At 38.3% G+C, this 16187-nt stretch overlaps 5 protein-coding genes across 12 annotated transcripts in view; 3 read left to right on the top strand and 2 right to left on the bottom strand.

Moving 5' to 3' along the window:
- LOC111196147 (zinc finger protein 239-like) overlaps positions 1-9077 on the top strand; it is a 99256-nt gene extending 90179 nt beyond the window's left edge. For all 7 annotated transcript variants that reach the window (XM_049477741.1, XM_049477736.1, XM_049477735.1 and 4 more), the window contains one exon: positions 6641-9077. In XM_049477741.1, the coding sequence (XP_049333698.1) occupies positions 6774-7892 (1119 nt within the window). In that variant the 5' untranslated portion in view covers positions 6641-6773 and the 3' untranslated portion in view covers positions 7893-9077. The remainder of the gene's footprint in view (positions 1-6640) is intronic.
- The window catches only part of LOC111196471 (zinc finger protein 239-like), a 294610-nt gene that overhangs the window by 42781 nt on the left and 235642 nt on the right, over positions 1-16187 (top strand). The gene's annotated exons all lie outside the window — the stretch shown is intronic.
- The window catches only part of LOC125801109 (zinc finger protein 501-like), a 286089-nt gene that overhangs the window by 71557 nt on the left and 198345 nt on the right, over positions 1-16187 (bottom strand). The gene's annotated exons all lie outside the window — the stretch shown is intronic.
- Positions 1-16187, top strand: part of LOC111196864 (zinc finger protein 239-like) — a 156427-nt gene that overhangs the window by 20752 nt on the left and 119488 nt on the right. The gene's annotated exons all lie outside the window — the stretch shown is intronic.
- LOC125801144 (zinc finger protein 585B-like) overlaps positions 1-16187 on the bottom strand; it is a 252436-nt gene that overhangs the window by 131967 nt on the left and 104282 nt on the right. The gene's annotated exons all lie outside the window — the stretch shown is intronic.

Genomic DNA, 16187 nt, shown 5'->3' with positions numbered 1-16187 from the left:
GCTCATTTTAATTAGCACTACAGTCTCAGAAGATGACACATGTTAGTCTGGAACTGCCTGTGGGAAGAAAACTGGTACAGTGTGCTCCATGTTCTCTGAAAAAGGTTCAGCATTTTTTTTTTTTTTTTTAAGGACTTGCCATTGATTTATTTTTCCAGATTTATTTCCAGATAGATTTTTTTGCTTAATAAATGAAATCATTTGTAAACTGCTTTGTAACTTAAAGAAATAAATTTAACTCAGTTTACCTAAACAATAGTGACTGTATATCTAAGAAAGGCTGTCTCTCAATAAATGTCCTGCTTTTGACTTTGCTTGTCTTTGTCCCTGCAGCTATATTACGAGAAATCCTTGTTTCTTTGGAAACTTTAAAGGAGCAGCAGAAATTCCTCCTTGCTCATGTGCTTAAGCTTGGAAGTGGTGGGCCCACAAACATTCCTGATGTGACAGACCTTGGTCTTCCTCTGGCATCCATTCAAGAACTGAAAGACTTAGATGAGCAAATCAGGGTTAGACCAGAACAGAAGAAGGGTGAATCCCATTTCTCCCCTTGGCCCTACCCCTTACCCTTACCCCTTCTTTTCGAGTGTAATCCTTCCCCTTGGAACGGAGTTACAAGGGGAAGGGGTAAAATCCTACCCCTAGGAATTGGGACAACCCTTCAAGCACCCGGTGAAAGGTGAATCTTATTGAAAATAGCCTCCATAATATACTAGAAATTGTATATCAAACTGGTTCCCAACACTGGTCCTGGAGCAGGTAATGTGTTACAAAAACAATAAAATGTGCAAGAATATGGGTCCTCAGTGACAGAGGAATCACTGGTATATCACAATGACGTTTGTCAATGAACAATAAATACATAAATAAATAGCACTGATTTATGACCAGGCTACTAGTGGTGGTGTGTAGGTGACCCTGCTGGGCTGATGTGATGATAGCAGTGGAGCGCTAAAGTTCAGTAGCCTAGCTGCTGGTTAACTAGTTAACTTTAGGGCATTGTATGTGTACAGAAAGGGGGCAGGAGGTGCAGAAATTAATTAATATTGTCCATTCCTTAATTCCTCTGTGATGGGGAGCTGAAATTAGCTCTGATTATTTTTTATTTGATTTATTTTTTCCGTTCCGCCTTAAATGCGGTAGCGCCTGCCGTCTGTTGCACCATTTAAGGTGGAAAGGGAAAGTTAGCTAGCTAGCTACCGAAACGAACTACTAGCGAACTTTTTATGCTTGTTACGAAGAATTCAGCCATAAAACATCAAAACTGCACAATAATACCCCTTACCCCTACCACTTCATCCTAACAGGAATCGGGACACCCCTACCCCTTGACGTGCACGCGCAAAACAGAGGGGTAGGGGTAAGGGGTAGGGCCAAGGGGAGAAATGGGATTCACCCGAACAAGTTGGTGTGTAGATTTGTCCTGTTCAGGAATGATACATCTGCACATGCAGCTTTTCATTTTCACTTTTTCTCATTCTTTTGCCTTTCCAGACAACATATCTCGGGTTTACTGGTGGAGTCAATACAAAAGAGACTGTATGGAGGGCCATGTCTACACTTTTAACAAACTCCTTGGCAAAGGAGATCAACTGGAGTGGAGCTAACCGGAAACTGGCCTTTAAAAGTCTTTCCATCAAAGGAGTTGTTCTTAGTAAGTAATGTGTTTTATAGTTCATAATTTCTTGTTTTTTAATCTTCTATTTTATTTTAGGGTTTGAATGTTGTTTTGTTTGTTTTTAATTGCATAAGAGAAAAAAAATATGAACCAATGTCTCCTATGAAACATTTCGAAATGGCAACCATTTTTCTGCAAAGCCTCCTCATTTCAGGTGCTCAAAAGAAATTGAACAAATTAAATCTAATGTTAATTTATGAATAGGCATGAACCCACAGACATAACTTCATTTGTCTTCAGTTGCTCCTGGTTTGTGGGTGCATGCTTGATCAGGTCATGGTGATGGACTCCTGGCTAGCTTTTGCCATATTTGTATTTTATTTACTTTTTTTCTGGGGGGGGGGTGTGAAGTGCCTTCTAATTAACCTTGCTGCATTTGGTTGAATCTGAGCAGTAAGTAAATCCCTGTACACTTCAGAATTCATCCTTTTGCTTCTGTCTTCAGTCACATCCATACACTAGTGACCCAGTGCAAATGGAAGCCATTGCATGCCCATGCGATCACTGTTTTACGGAGGATGTGATGTGCTTTGTGTCAAGCTCTTCCAAGACTAGAGCTGGGCGATATGGCCCAAAAATAAATCTTTGATTTAAAAAAAAAAAGAATCTGATTTTCGATTTAAATAGATTTTTTTCCCCCTACTAAAAAAAAAGTCGCTAGAAGTCACTAAATGACGTCATTGCCTAATTTGCATAATACATGTTTTTGAAGCTGTAAAGGATTAACATTGTGAGAGAGAAAAAAGTGAGTTAAAAACACCCTAAATATGTTAGAAATGATACGAATGAACTCCAACAAATAAACAACTTCTGTTGTTTTAAGTAGACAATCACGTCTCAAAATAACTTTATTTTTACGTAAATTACATAAATCAGTTTTTTGCCATGTTGTTAAATGTTATTATAAGAGCAGCACTTAGCTGGAACTGTTATTCTATGTTTTTTTTTTTTCAGGGTTTTTTTTTTTATTTAATTTAGTATATTTTTTTAGCTTAAGTTTTCTTTATTTTCAAACCTATTATAGATAAATTGTTGAATAGCTTTTTACAAAGAGGCAGACACTGTGGAGTAGGTGAGTGACAGGCTATGTGGGGTGTTTTTTTTTTTCGTTTTTTTTTTTTTTTTTTTTTTTTCGTGTCACACTGAAGACACTTATATGTATATTTCTGCTCTGTAAATACGGGGCGGGGTCAGTCAGCGGTGGCTTTTGGCATGCGCAGTTTATTTACAGTGTGTTGGTGGAGTGGTGTGTGTCTGCTCTGAGCGTGAGAGACTGCACTGTGAGTGTTGTGGGGCGGGGCTTTTTTTTTTTTACAAAGTAAGGGAGGGAGGGAGAGGGGCGGGGCTGCGCACGGGAGAGAGGGGCTCAGAGAAAATCGATTTTCATAAAAGCACATCATACTTAACTGTAAATTAGAATTAATCGCTAAAATCGATTAATCGCCCAGCTCTATCCAAGACTTCTCCATATTTTCTTCTTTCTTCCAAAGAAGGCTGTTCCAAAACTGGGCTGGCTTCTTAATGTTTTTGGCAACGTCTAATCTGGACTTCTTATCAATGATTTGGACCTTGTGGTGAACCATCTGTATTTGCTCTCATGTAGTATTCTCTTTTAAGGTAGACTTGGACACTGGTACAGCTTTGGATTAGTTGTTTAACCTACAAGCAAACTAATTTTGTTCATTTACTTCCATTCTTTAGATGCTGTTAGAAAGTGTCCACATGCAAGAGATGCAACTGACAAAGAAGTTGAGCAGTATATAGCAAGGTGGTTACAGCTTGCTCCAGACAGAGATGGTGGGCGGAAAGAAAGGGCAAAATCTGCTGCGAGCAACACATCATTTGAGAGAGAGTAAATTATTGCTGCATCTTCATTAACACACAAGATAGCTCACACAGTTTCTCATTCTTTGACCTAGGATGCAGTTCAAATCAATTTTGGAAAAGTGTGAGCTGAATTGTGTTTTGGAAATATTAATTGTTTCGTTTGTCCAATAAAAGTGATCACAGACTGTGCTGCTTTTCAAGTTAATACATACATAATAAACATATAATTTATTTCTGAACATTAATTAATGTGTCAACAGTGTTTACAAAGCATCTTCATTTTGGGATCATTTTTAGATCTACCTGCAGTATTTGTAATAGAAAATAAGGTGTTAGATGTGTTTTTTTTACTAGTTATTAATAAGGAGTAATGGGTGTTGGGTGTGATTTATTATTAGTAAATGGTGCAACTGTATTGGGTGTATTTTATTAATAGTAAAGAGTAAGGATCAAGAGTTGGGTATCAATCAATATTATAAAATATAATAATGATGAATGGGTGTTGGGTGTGATTATTAGTAATTATTAATAAGGAGTGTTGGGTGTGATGTATTATTAGTAATCAATAATAATGATCAATGGGTGTTGGGTGTGATTATTAGTAATCATTAATAAGAAGTGTTGGGTGTGTTTTTTTATTAATAAATAATAATGATCAGTGGTTGTTGGGTGGGATTATTAGTAATCATTAATAAGTAGCGTTGGGTTTAATTTATTATTAATAATCATTAATTAGGAGCAATGGGTAACAGGTCTCATAATTAATCACGCTGCAGTAGGCAGACTGGGCTGCCGCAATCGGCACTATTCACTCGGGCCAGATCCGGGCAGTCATTCAAAACGGAGTTGAGCCGAGCCGGCGAGAGGGAGTCGGACCGATTACTGAAGACGTTTTGCCGGTAGGTTGGACTCGGGCCAGCACTGGCCCAGCATCATTCAAACACGCGGCCCATAATCGGACCGACGCTGGACGAGTAGGCACGAAATCACCTGCCGGAATCGGCCCTGTTCACTCGGGCCAGCTCCGGGCAGTCATTCAAAACGGACTCGGGCCGAGTCCACTTGCCGGAATCGGACCTACAACTTTTTGCCGGCAAGTTGGGATCGGGCCAGAGCTGGGCCGACTATATTTTGCTAGCTGGGACATGGTTTTGAAGCTGTAAAGGATTAGGGTTGTGGGAGAGAAAAAAGTGTGTAAAAAAACACCATAAATGTGTTAGAAATGTTACATATGAAAAACTTCTGTTGCTTTTTAAATAGGTCACTTTTTTACAATAACTAAATTTTTACGTGAATTGCGTAAATTATTTTTGTTCTTAAATGTTATCATAAGAGCAGCAGTTAGTGGGAACTGTTATTCTACTTTTTTTTTAGTTTATTTATTTATTTATTTATTTATTTATTTTTTGCGTTTTCTTAAGTTTTCTTTATTTTTTAACCTATCATAGACTAATCATTCAATGGTTCAATACATAGTTTTATTTATTTCTTTATTTTTAGCTTTGTATTTAGCTTTGTTTTATTTTATTTTATTTTTTTACGCTTTCTTTATTTTTAAACCTATCATAGAAAAATTGTTCAATGGTTCAATAGATATTTAGCTTTTTATAAAGAGACAGACACTATGGAGGAGGTGAGTGACAGGCTGTGTGGTGAATGAGGTGATTGAATGACTGAGACTGTGTGAGTTAAATTAAGGGATTTCTGTTCGTGTCACACTGAAGACACATTAATATTTATACTTCTGCTCTGTAAATACAGAGCGGGGTCAGTCAGCGGCGGCTGTGGGCACGCGCAGTTTATTTACAGTGTGGTGGTGGAGCGGTGTGTGTGCTCTGACAGACTGCACTGTGAGTGGTGTGGGCGGGGCTAACGGCAGCGCCCGCTGCAGCGCGAGGACAGTAACTGAAGAGCACGTGTTCATCTCAGAGAAATCTTACATCTTACAAAAAAAATCGCTAGAGGGTCTGAAAAGTCGCTTTATATAGCGACAAAGTCGCTAAGTTGGCAACTGAATATCAGCTAATCCTATTATTATTATTATTATTTGAGAGATTTTTGTTTATTCATTTAGCAGTATATCAGATAGTCCTATTATTTTTTTTTATTTTTTTTACTAATTATAATTATTTTGATTTATTTATTCAGCTCTGTCTTAACTGCAGCTGCCACTCAGGTAAAAAGAAAATAAGTACATGTTGTTTTCCTTTATTTTTTTTCATATATATAATCACTAATTATAATGGTATTATTTGCCATCCAGATGCACTTGAACTCCATATAAGAAATTTAGGTGAAATCAAAAAAAGGTAAATATAGTTTTGAACCGTTTGTAGTTAATTTTTAGTAGGTAAAAAATATTTTGTTTTAGGTAATATCGCCCATCTCTATGTGAAATGCTGAAAAACACTTCATGGGTTTAAATAGTCATATCGCTTTTCAAATCTACAGTCTTTTATTTACTAAATGTGTAGCTACATTTCCAAGTCAACCAATAAGAAGTGATGATATTTAAGGTGGAATTGGAAATTCAGGGAAAATGTTAATTCATTAGCTAGGCTGAGCTAACGTAAAAAGACTAAAAAACATGATACATATTGTTCAGATAGCTAGTTTACAGGCTTAATTAACATTTAGTTAGAGTTAATGAAATTGTGGGTAACGTTAGCTTCTGTAAAACTGCAGCAGGTCTCGGAGCTTCTGCTGCTCTCTGGCTCCGGAGATGAAGTTGGGAAATTACAGATAAAGATATTTATAAGATAAAATGAGACACCTTTATTGTAAACAAAAAGGGAAGTCAATATAGTAGAGTATTAATAGTATGGATTAGCACAGTTCAGTGTAAAGTGAGATACTAAAGTAGTAGTCAAACATGGTATTCAGTAGTGGACAGCAGCAGAGTTTTGCTACATATATTTTGCGGCTGCAGCCTGCTGACAGTCTACTGCAGAACGAGCTAAACTTCATATTATAATGTCTATGAATTTAGAATGGGACAAAAGTACAGAAGCTTTTAAGGTTATATAAAGATGTCCCAGTATTTCCCATATAGTGTAACTGATTTAGGTAGTTCTCTTCAGTTAATTAACCAGCTTTTATTTATATACTAAATTATTTCTTTTTTTTTCTTTTCAGAAATTAAAATATTATAGGATTTCTCCTGAAATCTATGAAAGAGGTGAAACACAAGCGATCCTGAGGAATCTCCTGAACACGCAGAAATTGTTTGATACATTTAACAGACAGAGGAACAGAGGAAAGACTCGACATGGAGAAACATCACCACTCTGTCAAGAGTTTTACTAAACAGAGTAATCTCAAAAAAAAACAGTGCATTCACACAGGAGAGAAACTGTATCAGTGCTCAGCCTGTGGAAAGAGTTTTAATCAACAGAGTCATCTCAAAAAACACCAGCGCATTCACACAGGAGAGAAACCGTATTACTGCTCAGACTGTGGAAAGAGTTTTACTCAACAGAGTCATCTCAAAAAACACCAGCGCATTCACACAGGAGAGAAACCATATTGCTGCTTAGACTGTGGAAAGACTTTTACTGAAAAGAGTGCTCTCAAAAAACACCAGCACATTCACACAGGAGAGAAACCGTATCACTGCTCAGACTGTGGGAAGAGTTTTACTCAACAGAGTCATCTCAAAAAACACCAGCGCATTCACACAGGAGAGAAACCGTATTGCTGCTCAGACTGTGGGAAGAGATTTACTCAACAGAGTAATCTCCGAAAACATCAGCGCATTCACACAGGAGAGAAACCGTATCACTGCTCAGACTGTGGGAAGAGTTTTACTGAACAGAGTAGTCTCAAAAATCACCAGCGCATTCACACAGGAGAGAAACCGTATTACTGCTCAGACTGTGGGAAGAGTTTTACTGAACAGAGTACTCTCAAAAAACACCAGCGCATTCACACAGGAGAGAAACCGTATTACTGCTCAGACTGTGGGAAGAGTTTTACTGAACAGAGTAGTCTCAAAAATCACCAGCGCATTCACACAGGAGAGAAACCGTATTACTGCTCAGACTGTGGGAAGAGTTTTACTGAACAGAGTAGTCTCAAAAATCACCAGCGCATTCACACAGGAGAGAAACCGTATTACTGCTCAGACTGTGGGAAGAGTTTTACTGAACAGGGGGCTCTCAAAAAACACCAGCGCATTCACACAGGAGAGAAACCGTATTACTGCTCAGACTGTGGGAAGAGTTTTACTGACCAGGGTAATCTCAAAAAACACCAGCGCATTCACACAGAAGAGAAAACTCCATCCATGCAATTAAAAGTGCAAATCGTAAATCTTTCAGACAGAACACCTTATCCTACACAAATGTTTCACTTGGGACACGTTCCACCAGAAACAAACATGAACTGAATTTAACAATGGATTTTACAGATTCAGCAAAATGAATCTTATCCAGCGATCATGTTTATTTAATTCCATGTTATGTTTTCTTATATGCTCGATATTCCAGGACATTCTTTGTGAGACAGAGCTGAGTTTTTAGGGTAGTTACGGTAGGAGTTCAGTTCTGAAGAATGGAAAAAAACGTAGTCTTTAAAATTTAGATGTCATAGTGATTAGGATTCCTAGCTGGCAACTAAATGTTTAGGACCAAACCTTCCTAGCTTATGATTTTAATGCTTTTAATCCCTTTTCTAGTATATGCAGATTTGATTATTTCTATTAATTAAAGTATCTCTGTTTTCACTCTGTGGAAGCCGTACTCAGTTCCCCGGGCTTAGCATAGCTTAGCTTAATGCTCCAGAGGAACTCCAGAGAGTGCTCCCAAAAGTGAGACCCAGAGCCACAGAGAGAGACGACACTGTGTCGGGTACTGCCGTGTGGACCGGAGGAGCATCCAGACTCTGCAGAGAGGCCAACAAAATCCTTTCCAGAGGTTAAATAAAATGTTCCAGCTGTAGCTTCTATACTAAAATCAACCCCCTCCAGGCTTGTGTAGCGCAGTGAGGTTGTGGGCTCATTCATTCCCTCTGATGGTGTTCTCATTTGTCTATGGTTCAGTCCGATTAAAAATCTGTTCCCATAGAGGGATATTTGGTCGTTGTATTACTCAAGTTTTATGCTCTCTTATCTTTTCCTTATTGAATATTATATGTTTTTAATCTCCAAAATTTACTAAGAATATCCAAATCATGTAGTTTCTTAATTGTTTTTATCCACTACAAACTATTATCTTTGTATTGCTTCACCTCTATATTTACTCATCTGTGTGTTTTAATAAATGGCTTTTATATTGCAGATCTGCAATCTCATTGTGTTTTCTCAACATATGTTTGACATGAAACCTATAGGCCTGAGATTGTCTCATGTTATTATTTGTTAAATACTCAAAGGCGCCCAACAGAGAAATCCAGTGTAAAATGGATTTGTGTTGAAGTGAAACATAACAGTCAATTTAAGATTGAAATTCGGAAAATATGTTTTTTTTGTTATTGGTTCAGGCTTAAAAGGGTTAAATATACAATTACTTCCAAAGGTAGAGTAACATGTGTTTAATTTGTTTTCATGTTTATAAAGGTTTTTTTTTTATGTGAATGCTTGTGGGTTGTGTTGTTTTTTAAAGAGCATAGTCATTCACCAACTATACTTAATTATTGACCATTATTATTAATAGCTAGCCTAGTTAAATGTCCAAACAAAGTGTTTCCTGTTTTGCTGATCATTATTATCGGTAGCTTGTCTAGCTAAATATCCAAACACAGCATTTGCTATTTTACTGACCAAATGTATAAACAAAGCATGTCCTGTATTACTGTCTACTATTATTGATAGCTAGCCAGCTAAATGTCCAAACAACAGTATTTGCTGTTTTACTGACCATTATTGTTGATAGCTAGCTTAGCTAAATATCCAAATACAGCATTTGCTGTTTAATTGACCATTATTATTGGAAGCTAGCCAAGCTAAATGTACAAACAAAGCAGTTGCTTTTTTACTGACCAATGTTAGTGTTTCAGTACTAGTAACAGTGTTTCACGTCCGGTAAATTTGTTTTATTTCTTGCAATTTTTTTTTCTAAATGTAATTTGTGTTCTCTTTCAAACTTTCATTCGGTATCTCAGTATGGTATACGCCCCTTTCGCATATTCCTCATGTAGCCCCGGGTAAAAAATGTAAAACTCCCTAGTTCTAAAATAGATACGCTAATAAGTACAGTAATAAATAAAATCATATAAATTCATAGTAGTGGTTTAAAAAAGTTGTGTTTGTGTAAATAGTTTAAAAAGAAAACAAAAGCCGTACAGAATATATATTTCATTTATTTTCTTGTGTTTTTGCCAGAAGGTTACCTAAAAGTGATTAAGGGAGCACCTGAGGGAGAAGTGTACAGGTGAGGGTGGAGTAGAGGATTGGAAGGGGCCCGCCCACGGGACGAGAGAGAACAGCGGAGATGCGGGAGTAGCAGCGCGGGAGAGGCGAGGAGGAAAAAGTTCCTCACAGGCTGAACTAAATTCACTAATAATCAGTATTAATTAAACTAACCGGTAATTTTAAGGACACTGAAGTCCATACTGAGAGTGAGCTGGTGGATAAAGCTGGGATAATCTCACTATAAGTAAAGTTCTGTTAGCACTGTTAGCTTAGCCAGCTCGGCTAGCTGTGTTTAGCCTCGTGTATTAGCTGCTCTGCGCTAGCCGTGAACTCTCCGCTGCAGCGCCGCTCCGACAGACTGTTCCCCGGACTGACTCGCGCTCTCTCCGCCTCCACTGAACACCAGGACCGCTAACACTGCTAACCAGAGAGCGCTCTGAGTCCCCGCGTGGATCAGAGTTCCTCTGAGGGAAAACGCTCCGTGCTGCAGGACCCCGCGCTCTGCTCCCGCTCATATTCACTGAATCTGAGGTAAATCTGAAACTCTTATTTCTGCTCGTTAGAGTAAAGCGGACATTAAGCTCCGAACCAGGCCTGCACCGTTTAGTTCTGTTCATTTCATCTATAATTCTGTTCTTTATGAGTGTATTCTTTAGAGTGGGCCCACATTTTTTTATATAAAATGTTTACACACTAAATTATAATATATTTATGTTTGTTACTTTTGAGCTAGGGCGCCGCCATGTTGCCCGTGCAGCACTGGTGACGTCACGAGGTTGGTTGGTGTAAGAGCCCAGTTACAGAGCTAGCGTAAAAGAGCTTGTTGTTTGTGGAGATTATGGATGAAGATGAAGCTGAACTAGGCTAATGTGGAGCATTTACTCAGAGATCTTTCCTGTATAAACCTGAGCAGAACTTTTCAGATGCTTTTCTGAGAGAGAGACGTTTTGGGAGTGTCTATTCTCTCTCTACGTGGAGCCGTGCAGAACCCTGCAGCGCGTCCACAGCAGGTAACGTTACTGCCATCCAGTTAACCAGCTATTTTAGATACATTTAGCTATTTAACATGTAAAGTCCAGAGTTCATTAAGACTGAATAAAACGTACATGATTTAAGTGGATATTGAAACACACAGGCGCTGTTTGGTTGTTAATTCGTTCAGTTTAGAAGTTAGAAAGCTTACTGGGTACTTAGCTTCATCTAGTTAGCGTTAGCTAGTTAACTAGCGTTGGCTAGCTATGGTAAGATAGCTAGAAAAGTAGCTAACGCTAGCTATGTTATCTTTTAATTGTCAGTTTATTCTTCCCAAAGCAGTACGTGTTCAAAAGAGTGATTTATTTACATCACAAAAAACTAACCCTGCAAAAGTCACGCCTCATAAATCACTTGGGTCCTACTTTCTCTCATTTCGTATCAGTGCGCGTCATTCTGACAGCGAGCTGCGCACGCGTCAACAAGCGAGAAGTAAACAAAGCGACCCAAACACGTAGGCTAGCTGTCAGGTTGCAGCGCTGCGCGCATTGATATGGAACGAGAGAAAGTAGGACCCAAGTGATTTATGAGGCGTGACTTTTGCAGGGTTAGTTTTTTGTGATGTAAATAAATCACACTTTTGAACACGTACTGCTTTGGGAAGAAAAAGGAGTTATTTTCCTGACCCCAGCAAACATGCCGGACTACTTTCGCTTTGACCTAAACTGGACAAGAACTCGGCTCACAGGACGCTGTGGGGGGTAAGTCAGTGTGGATGCACGACACTGGTTATGATGATGCCATACAGACTCATGTCAAAAATACCGAACTATCCCTTTAACACGTTACTTTTGGACGTCTTAACACGTAACAACGTCTTAAGACGGCAAAATGTGCCGCGTTAACACGTAACTTTAAAATTGGGTGCTACCACTGCACTCACATCTGAGGGGGGGAATCCAAACACTGCAAAAAAGCCCCTCCAAAGACCCACCCTGACCTCACCCCCATTCTTTGGCGCACAACGCTGACCGTAGCACCTGTGATGCTCCTTGTAAGTACTGGGAAGCTTTACACACCTAATGTTTAAATGTATTTTATTTTAATCTGTAAAATCTATTTAGTAGTGATTATATGCATGTAGTTTTCAATATTCCTTTAACTGAAGCAGCGTGTTATTTGTAGTTATTACATTTGCCAGTAAATATTTCAGAGTTGTGCTCATTTAAAGCTCTAGTTGTTTGTGTTTCAAGATCTGGCAACCCTGGCCGCAGCGTTGGCGCAGAAGAAATGAATCAGCAGAGGCTTCAAGCAATAGCTGATCGATTTCAACAGCTTGTTAATCGAGCATCTGCAACTGAAGGCAGGCCTTCCACTTCTGGGACAATGGTCGACAGGTTGGTTAAGTTTGTGGGTTAACTTACTAGGAACAATATCCTTTAACGTTACCTTAGGTAAACATTATCTCTTTGTTAAAGTAGAATAAGATGAATAGGATGTTTACTACTGAACTAAACAAACCGAACTGCAGCATCAGAAGGTAAATCATGGAGTGTAGTTTGGTACCACAATTTAAGGGTTTTATTAAAGAGGATACTTGGCTTACTCTAATAAGGAGGATATAGTGTCGCAAAATACTTCAACAAAAATGTACCCCAGAATACTCAGAAACATCAGCTGTAGTCCGCATCCAGTTTAATTCCACTTTATTTAGCTTAATCCTGCACATCATACGTGTATTCTTCTAAAACATGACTTTCCTTTCATCCACGTGACGGCAAAATGTGTGTGTTGTGGACTAGAGTTGCACGGTGTACCGAAGGTTCGATTCTTTTTCGATACTACGTCATCACAAACGATTCGGTTCTTTAGCGTTCGATGCTTTCGATACTGTACATAGCCCAGTCACTAGCTTCAAATGAGTCAAATTAGTAGGCGCGATTTGATTCAGTTCATAAGAAAACTGATTCACACCGCAGCAGTCGGTGTGGCAGGATTCAGATAAACTTAGTGTTCTGAACAAATGAATCGATTCACGTGTGAATCGATTCATTTGACTCGGTTGAGAGCGACACACGCACGCGCAAGCCAGCAGAGCAGCAGCGAGTGTAGAATGGCGACAGCTAAAATAACAGATGTCTCTCGTCCGCGACTTGGACAAAACGGGCGCGAGGAGTGAAGTGTGGGCAAATTTTGCTTACATCGCTGATGAAGAAGGGCATCCGACCAACACCACAAACCCAGTTTGTAAACGGTGTTATAAGTCTATCCAGTGCAGAGGAGTAGAGCTTAGATTCTCTGCCCGAACCCGAACTGACCCGAGGCACGTTCGGGCCGAGATTTCCCACCACATTCCTCGGGCCGGGTCGGGTTCGGGCTCCAGAAAATAGTCTGAGATGTAGGCATCTGTTTTTTATTTATATTTTTATTTTTAAATAAAATAACGAAAACTGAAAGTGAAACTAAACTACTTTATTAGCGCTGTTTTCACTCCCGCAGTTGCACAGCGGGGGTGTTGTGCCGATTCTGTCCGCGAAGCGGGAGTCGGATTCAGTAGCGGATTCGGCACAAGCGTGGCGGCACCTCACGGCCCGCGGTGTTAGTTGTAAGCGCTCGCGCTAGCCGCAAAATACGACAGAAAACACTGAGGGAGCTGCAGAATTATGTGTGGGACTAGAATATGAGCACGAGGAAATAAAAGAGAATCTTTACCTGTGAGTAGTTCACATCAGAACACGCAAATCTCTCTCTCTCACTCTTGCTGTGTCTCTCTCTCTGTGTCTCTCTCTGTCTCTCTCTCTCGCACGTGAACGCCTCCGCGTTTGACCTGCAGCACTGTGTTTAGCTGTTCTTAAAAATCATTTTAATTAAATAATAGTTCTATGCTTCTATGTTACAGTATTATTTAACATAATTCTGATCATATTTCGCTCATTCAAACAGCCCGAAAACAGCCAGGATGTTCACGTTTTCGCGTTTCCATCGCAAATCTGTGGTCAGGCACATAACCTGCTTGATCGTTACACTGAACATGGGCTTATTAAAAACGGTAAACGGTTGATTAATAAAACGGAGCAGTGAGTGTTAAAATGAACATAACATTGTAATGTTCTTCTGTCTCTTTATTTTCCTTATTCAGAACTTAACTTCTGCCCGCCCGTCAGGTTCACATAGTCAGGCTACCATTACCTCTGGTTTTAGTTTTAGTTTTTAGGAAGTGTTTAGATAATTATGTTATAGTTAAGGTTATAATAACGAAACTTGTTTTTTGTTCAAATGTTTCATTTTAGAATAAAAACCTTTGCACTGATTGTTCAGTGTTCAATCCAGTTCAGTCAAAAATAAACATTTTATGTTCAGATATTTTTATTGTTTTTTTTCTTCCAAGTATCGTTTTGGTATCGAGAATCGTGATACTACAGTTGGTATCGGTATCGAAGTCAAAATTTTGGTATTGTGACAACCCTATTGTGGACTATATAAAAATCAACAGACCATCAGGTTGTATTAAAAATATATTTGGGGAAATTAAAATGGCGAACTGCAGTGCTATAACCGTGAGCCAGCTGACCTGTTCTATCCGAAATATCTTATGTGGTTCCTCGCTTTTCTTTAAGGACTGGTGTTATGACCGGTTGTGCTACCCTGTCTAATCGTGCTACTTTAGTCTATATTTCCCATTAACATATATTTACAAATACAAACATAAGCACACTTTTATAAATATGCTTCCAAAAGGATATTTGGATAAGCTAAACAACTGAATAACTTAATGTATCCAAAAGTAATGTTTAGGTAATTAGACATGATTAGATAAATATGTTTTGTATTTTAAATGCTTATTATTGCTATTTTTGGTGTTAATTGCTATTCACACTTTTGACAAAAGATGACTGAGTTGTAGATAAACATAAACTGAAAAATCGTAAAAAAAAAAAAAAAAAAAAAATAGGTCTGTGCGGGCGCGCTGGTTGTAAGAAGCATATATCGGATGGGTAGCACATCTCGACAGAACACCAGTAGCACCTAGACCTAACCTAGACAAGGATCTCCTTATCACCAACATTGGACACTAAACACACAAAATCATTAGACACAATAAATGCAGGCACCTGTAGTAGTACAATAAACTATATACTTTATTTAACAATAAGATAAACAAACAGTTTGATGAAGGCTTAAATGATAACTTAGAAGGTTAAGTGAGCACGGAGCTAAGAGGCTAACTTGGTTAACCTCAACTACAGAACTGGAGCCATTTACCTTTATAATCAAAATTAAACTGCTCGAAAAAGAACTTATATCCCTTAAGGAGTTTCGCTCGATAGTTCCTCGATAGTTCCACGACAGTTCTGGCAACATCGTCTTGCAGGGGAAAAAATAGGAATGATAAAACCCATTTATTTTCGTAGCGGTGCTCCAAACCGGAAATTGGTTTACCCATCACCTCGCCCGGAACTTGACCCCTTCTCCTTGCGTGAAAAAAGCTTATTGATATCCCTCATGAATCACTAACCTGTGTTTCAAGGATTGAGATTACCTATAAAGTGGGAATAGGCATAATGAATTAATCTAAATCTAAGGTTTGTAAACTAAAATTTTGCTAACATTAGGTCTTATCTTCAAATTGAAAAAAAATATATGTGTATATATATTTTTAAATCTCCCACCATCTAAACTGGTAGTTTCATTGGGTGGAGGCTGCACTATGTAGGCTTAGTTTGTTAAAAGTAAACAAATTTGCACTAATGAATCATGTGTTCAGTCATAGTCCCTAGAAAGGCTGAAGATTCATTTGTAAGATTAGTTTTTTCGTTTAGACAGATAAATACTACAGTCAGGCCAAATAGCACCAATAAATAGTGCAGGCAGTTTTGGTGGTATTATGACATTGAGTTATCTCCTACTTTAATCCATTTTAATCTTTTTATTAAATTTCATAATATTCATTCTAAGTTAATTCCATTCTTGAAATATTAGATTACATCAAATCAATTCATACATATGGATCAAATGCTACAGACAGGGGTTACACTGGAATCAGATTGATGTAATATGATTTAAATTCATATACCACAATAGAACTCTAAATGTCCACAATATACTAGATTTAAACTTTGTTAGTACAAGTTGGCAGGTGTTGTAACAGGTAGATACACGTGTCTTAGATCAGAATGAAGTTGTGATTATGGATGTTTTATGGGATTTAAAAGCCAGTCATTAAGTCATTGGCAATATTTAAGAACAGACTGAAGTTGCTGTAATTGATGTATTGTGAGATTTTATATAGACAATATTAGTTTGAATACAGTGTTCCATCTGTATGATTTCACAGATGCAAAAGATACAATACATTTCAAT

This window comes from Astyanax mexicanus, chromosome 4 (assembly GCF_023375975.1).
Source record: "Astyanax mexicanus isolate ESR-SI-001 chromosome 4, AstMex3_surface, whole genome shotgun sequence".
NCBI classification, from domain to species: domain Eukaryota; kingdom Metazoa; phylum Chordata; class Actinopteri; order Characiformes; family Acestrorhamphidae; genus Astyanax; species Astyanax mexicanus.
Note: the sequence above shows the minus strand (reverse complement) of the source record. Positions and strands in the feature narration are given on the sequence as shown.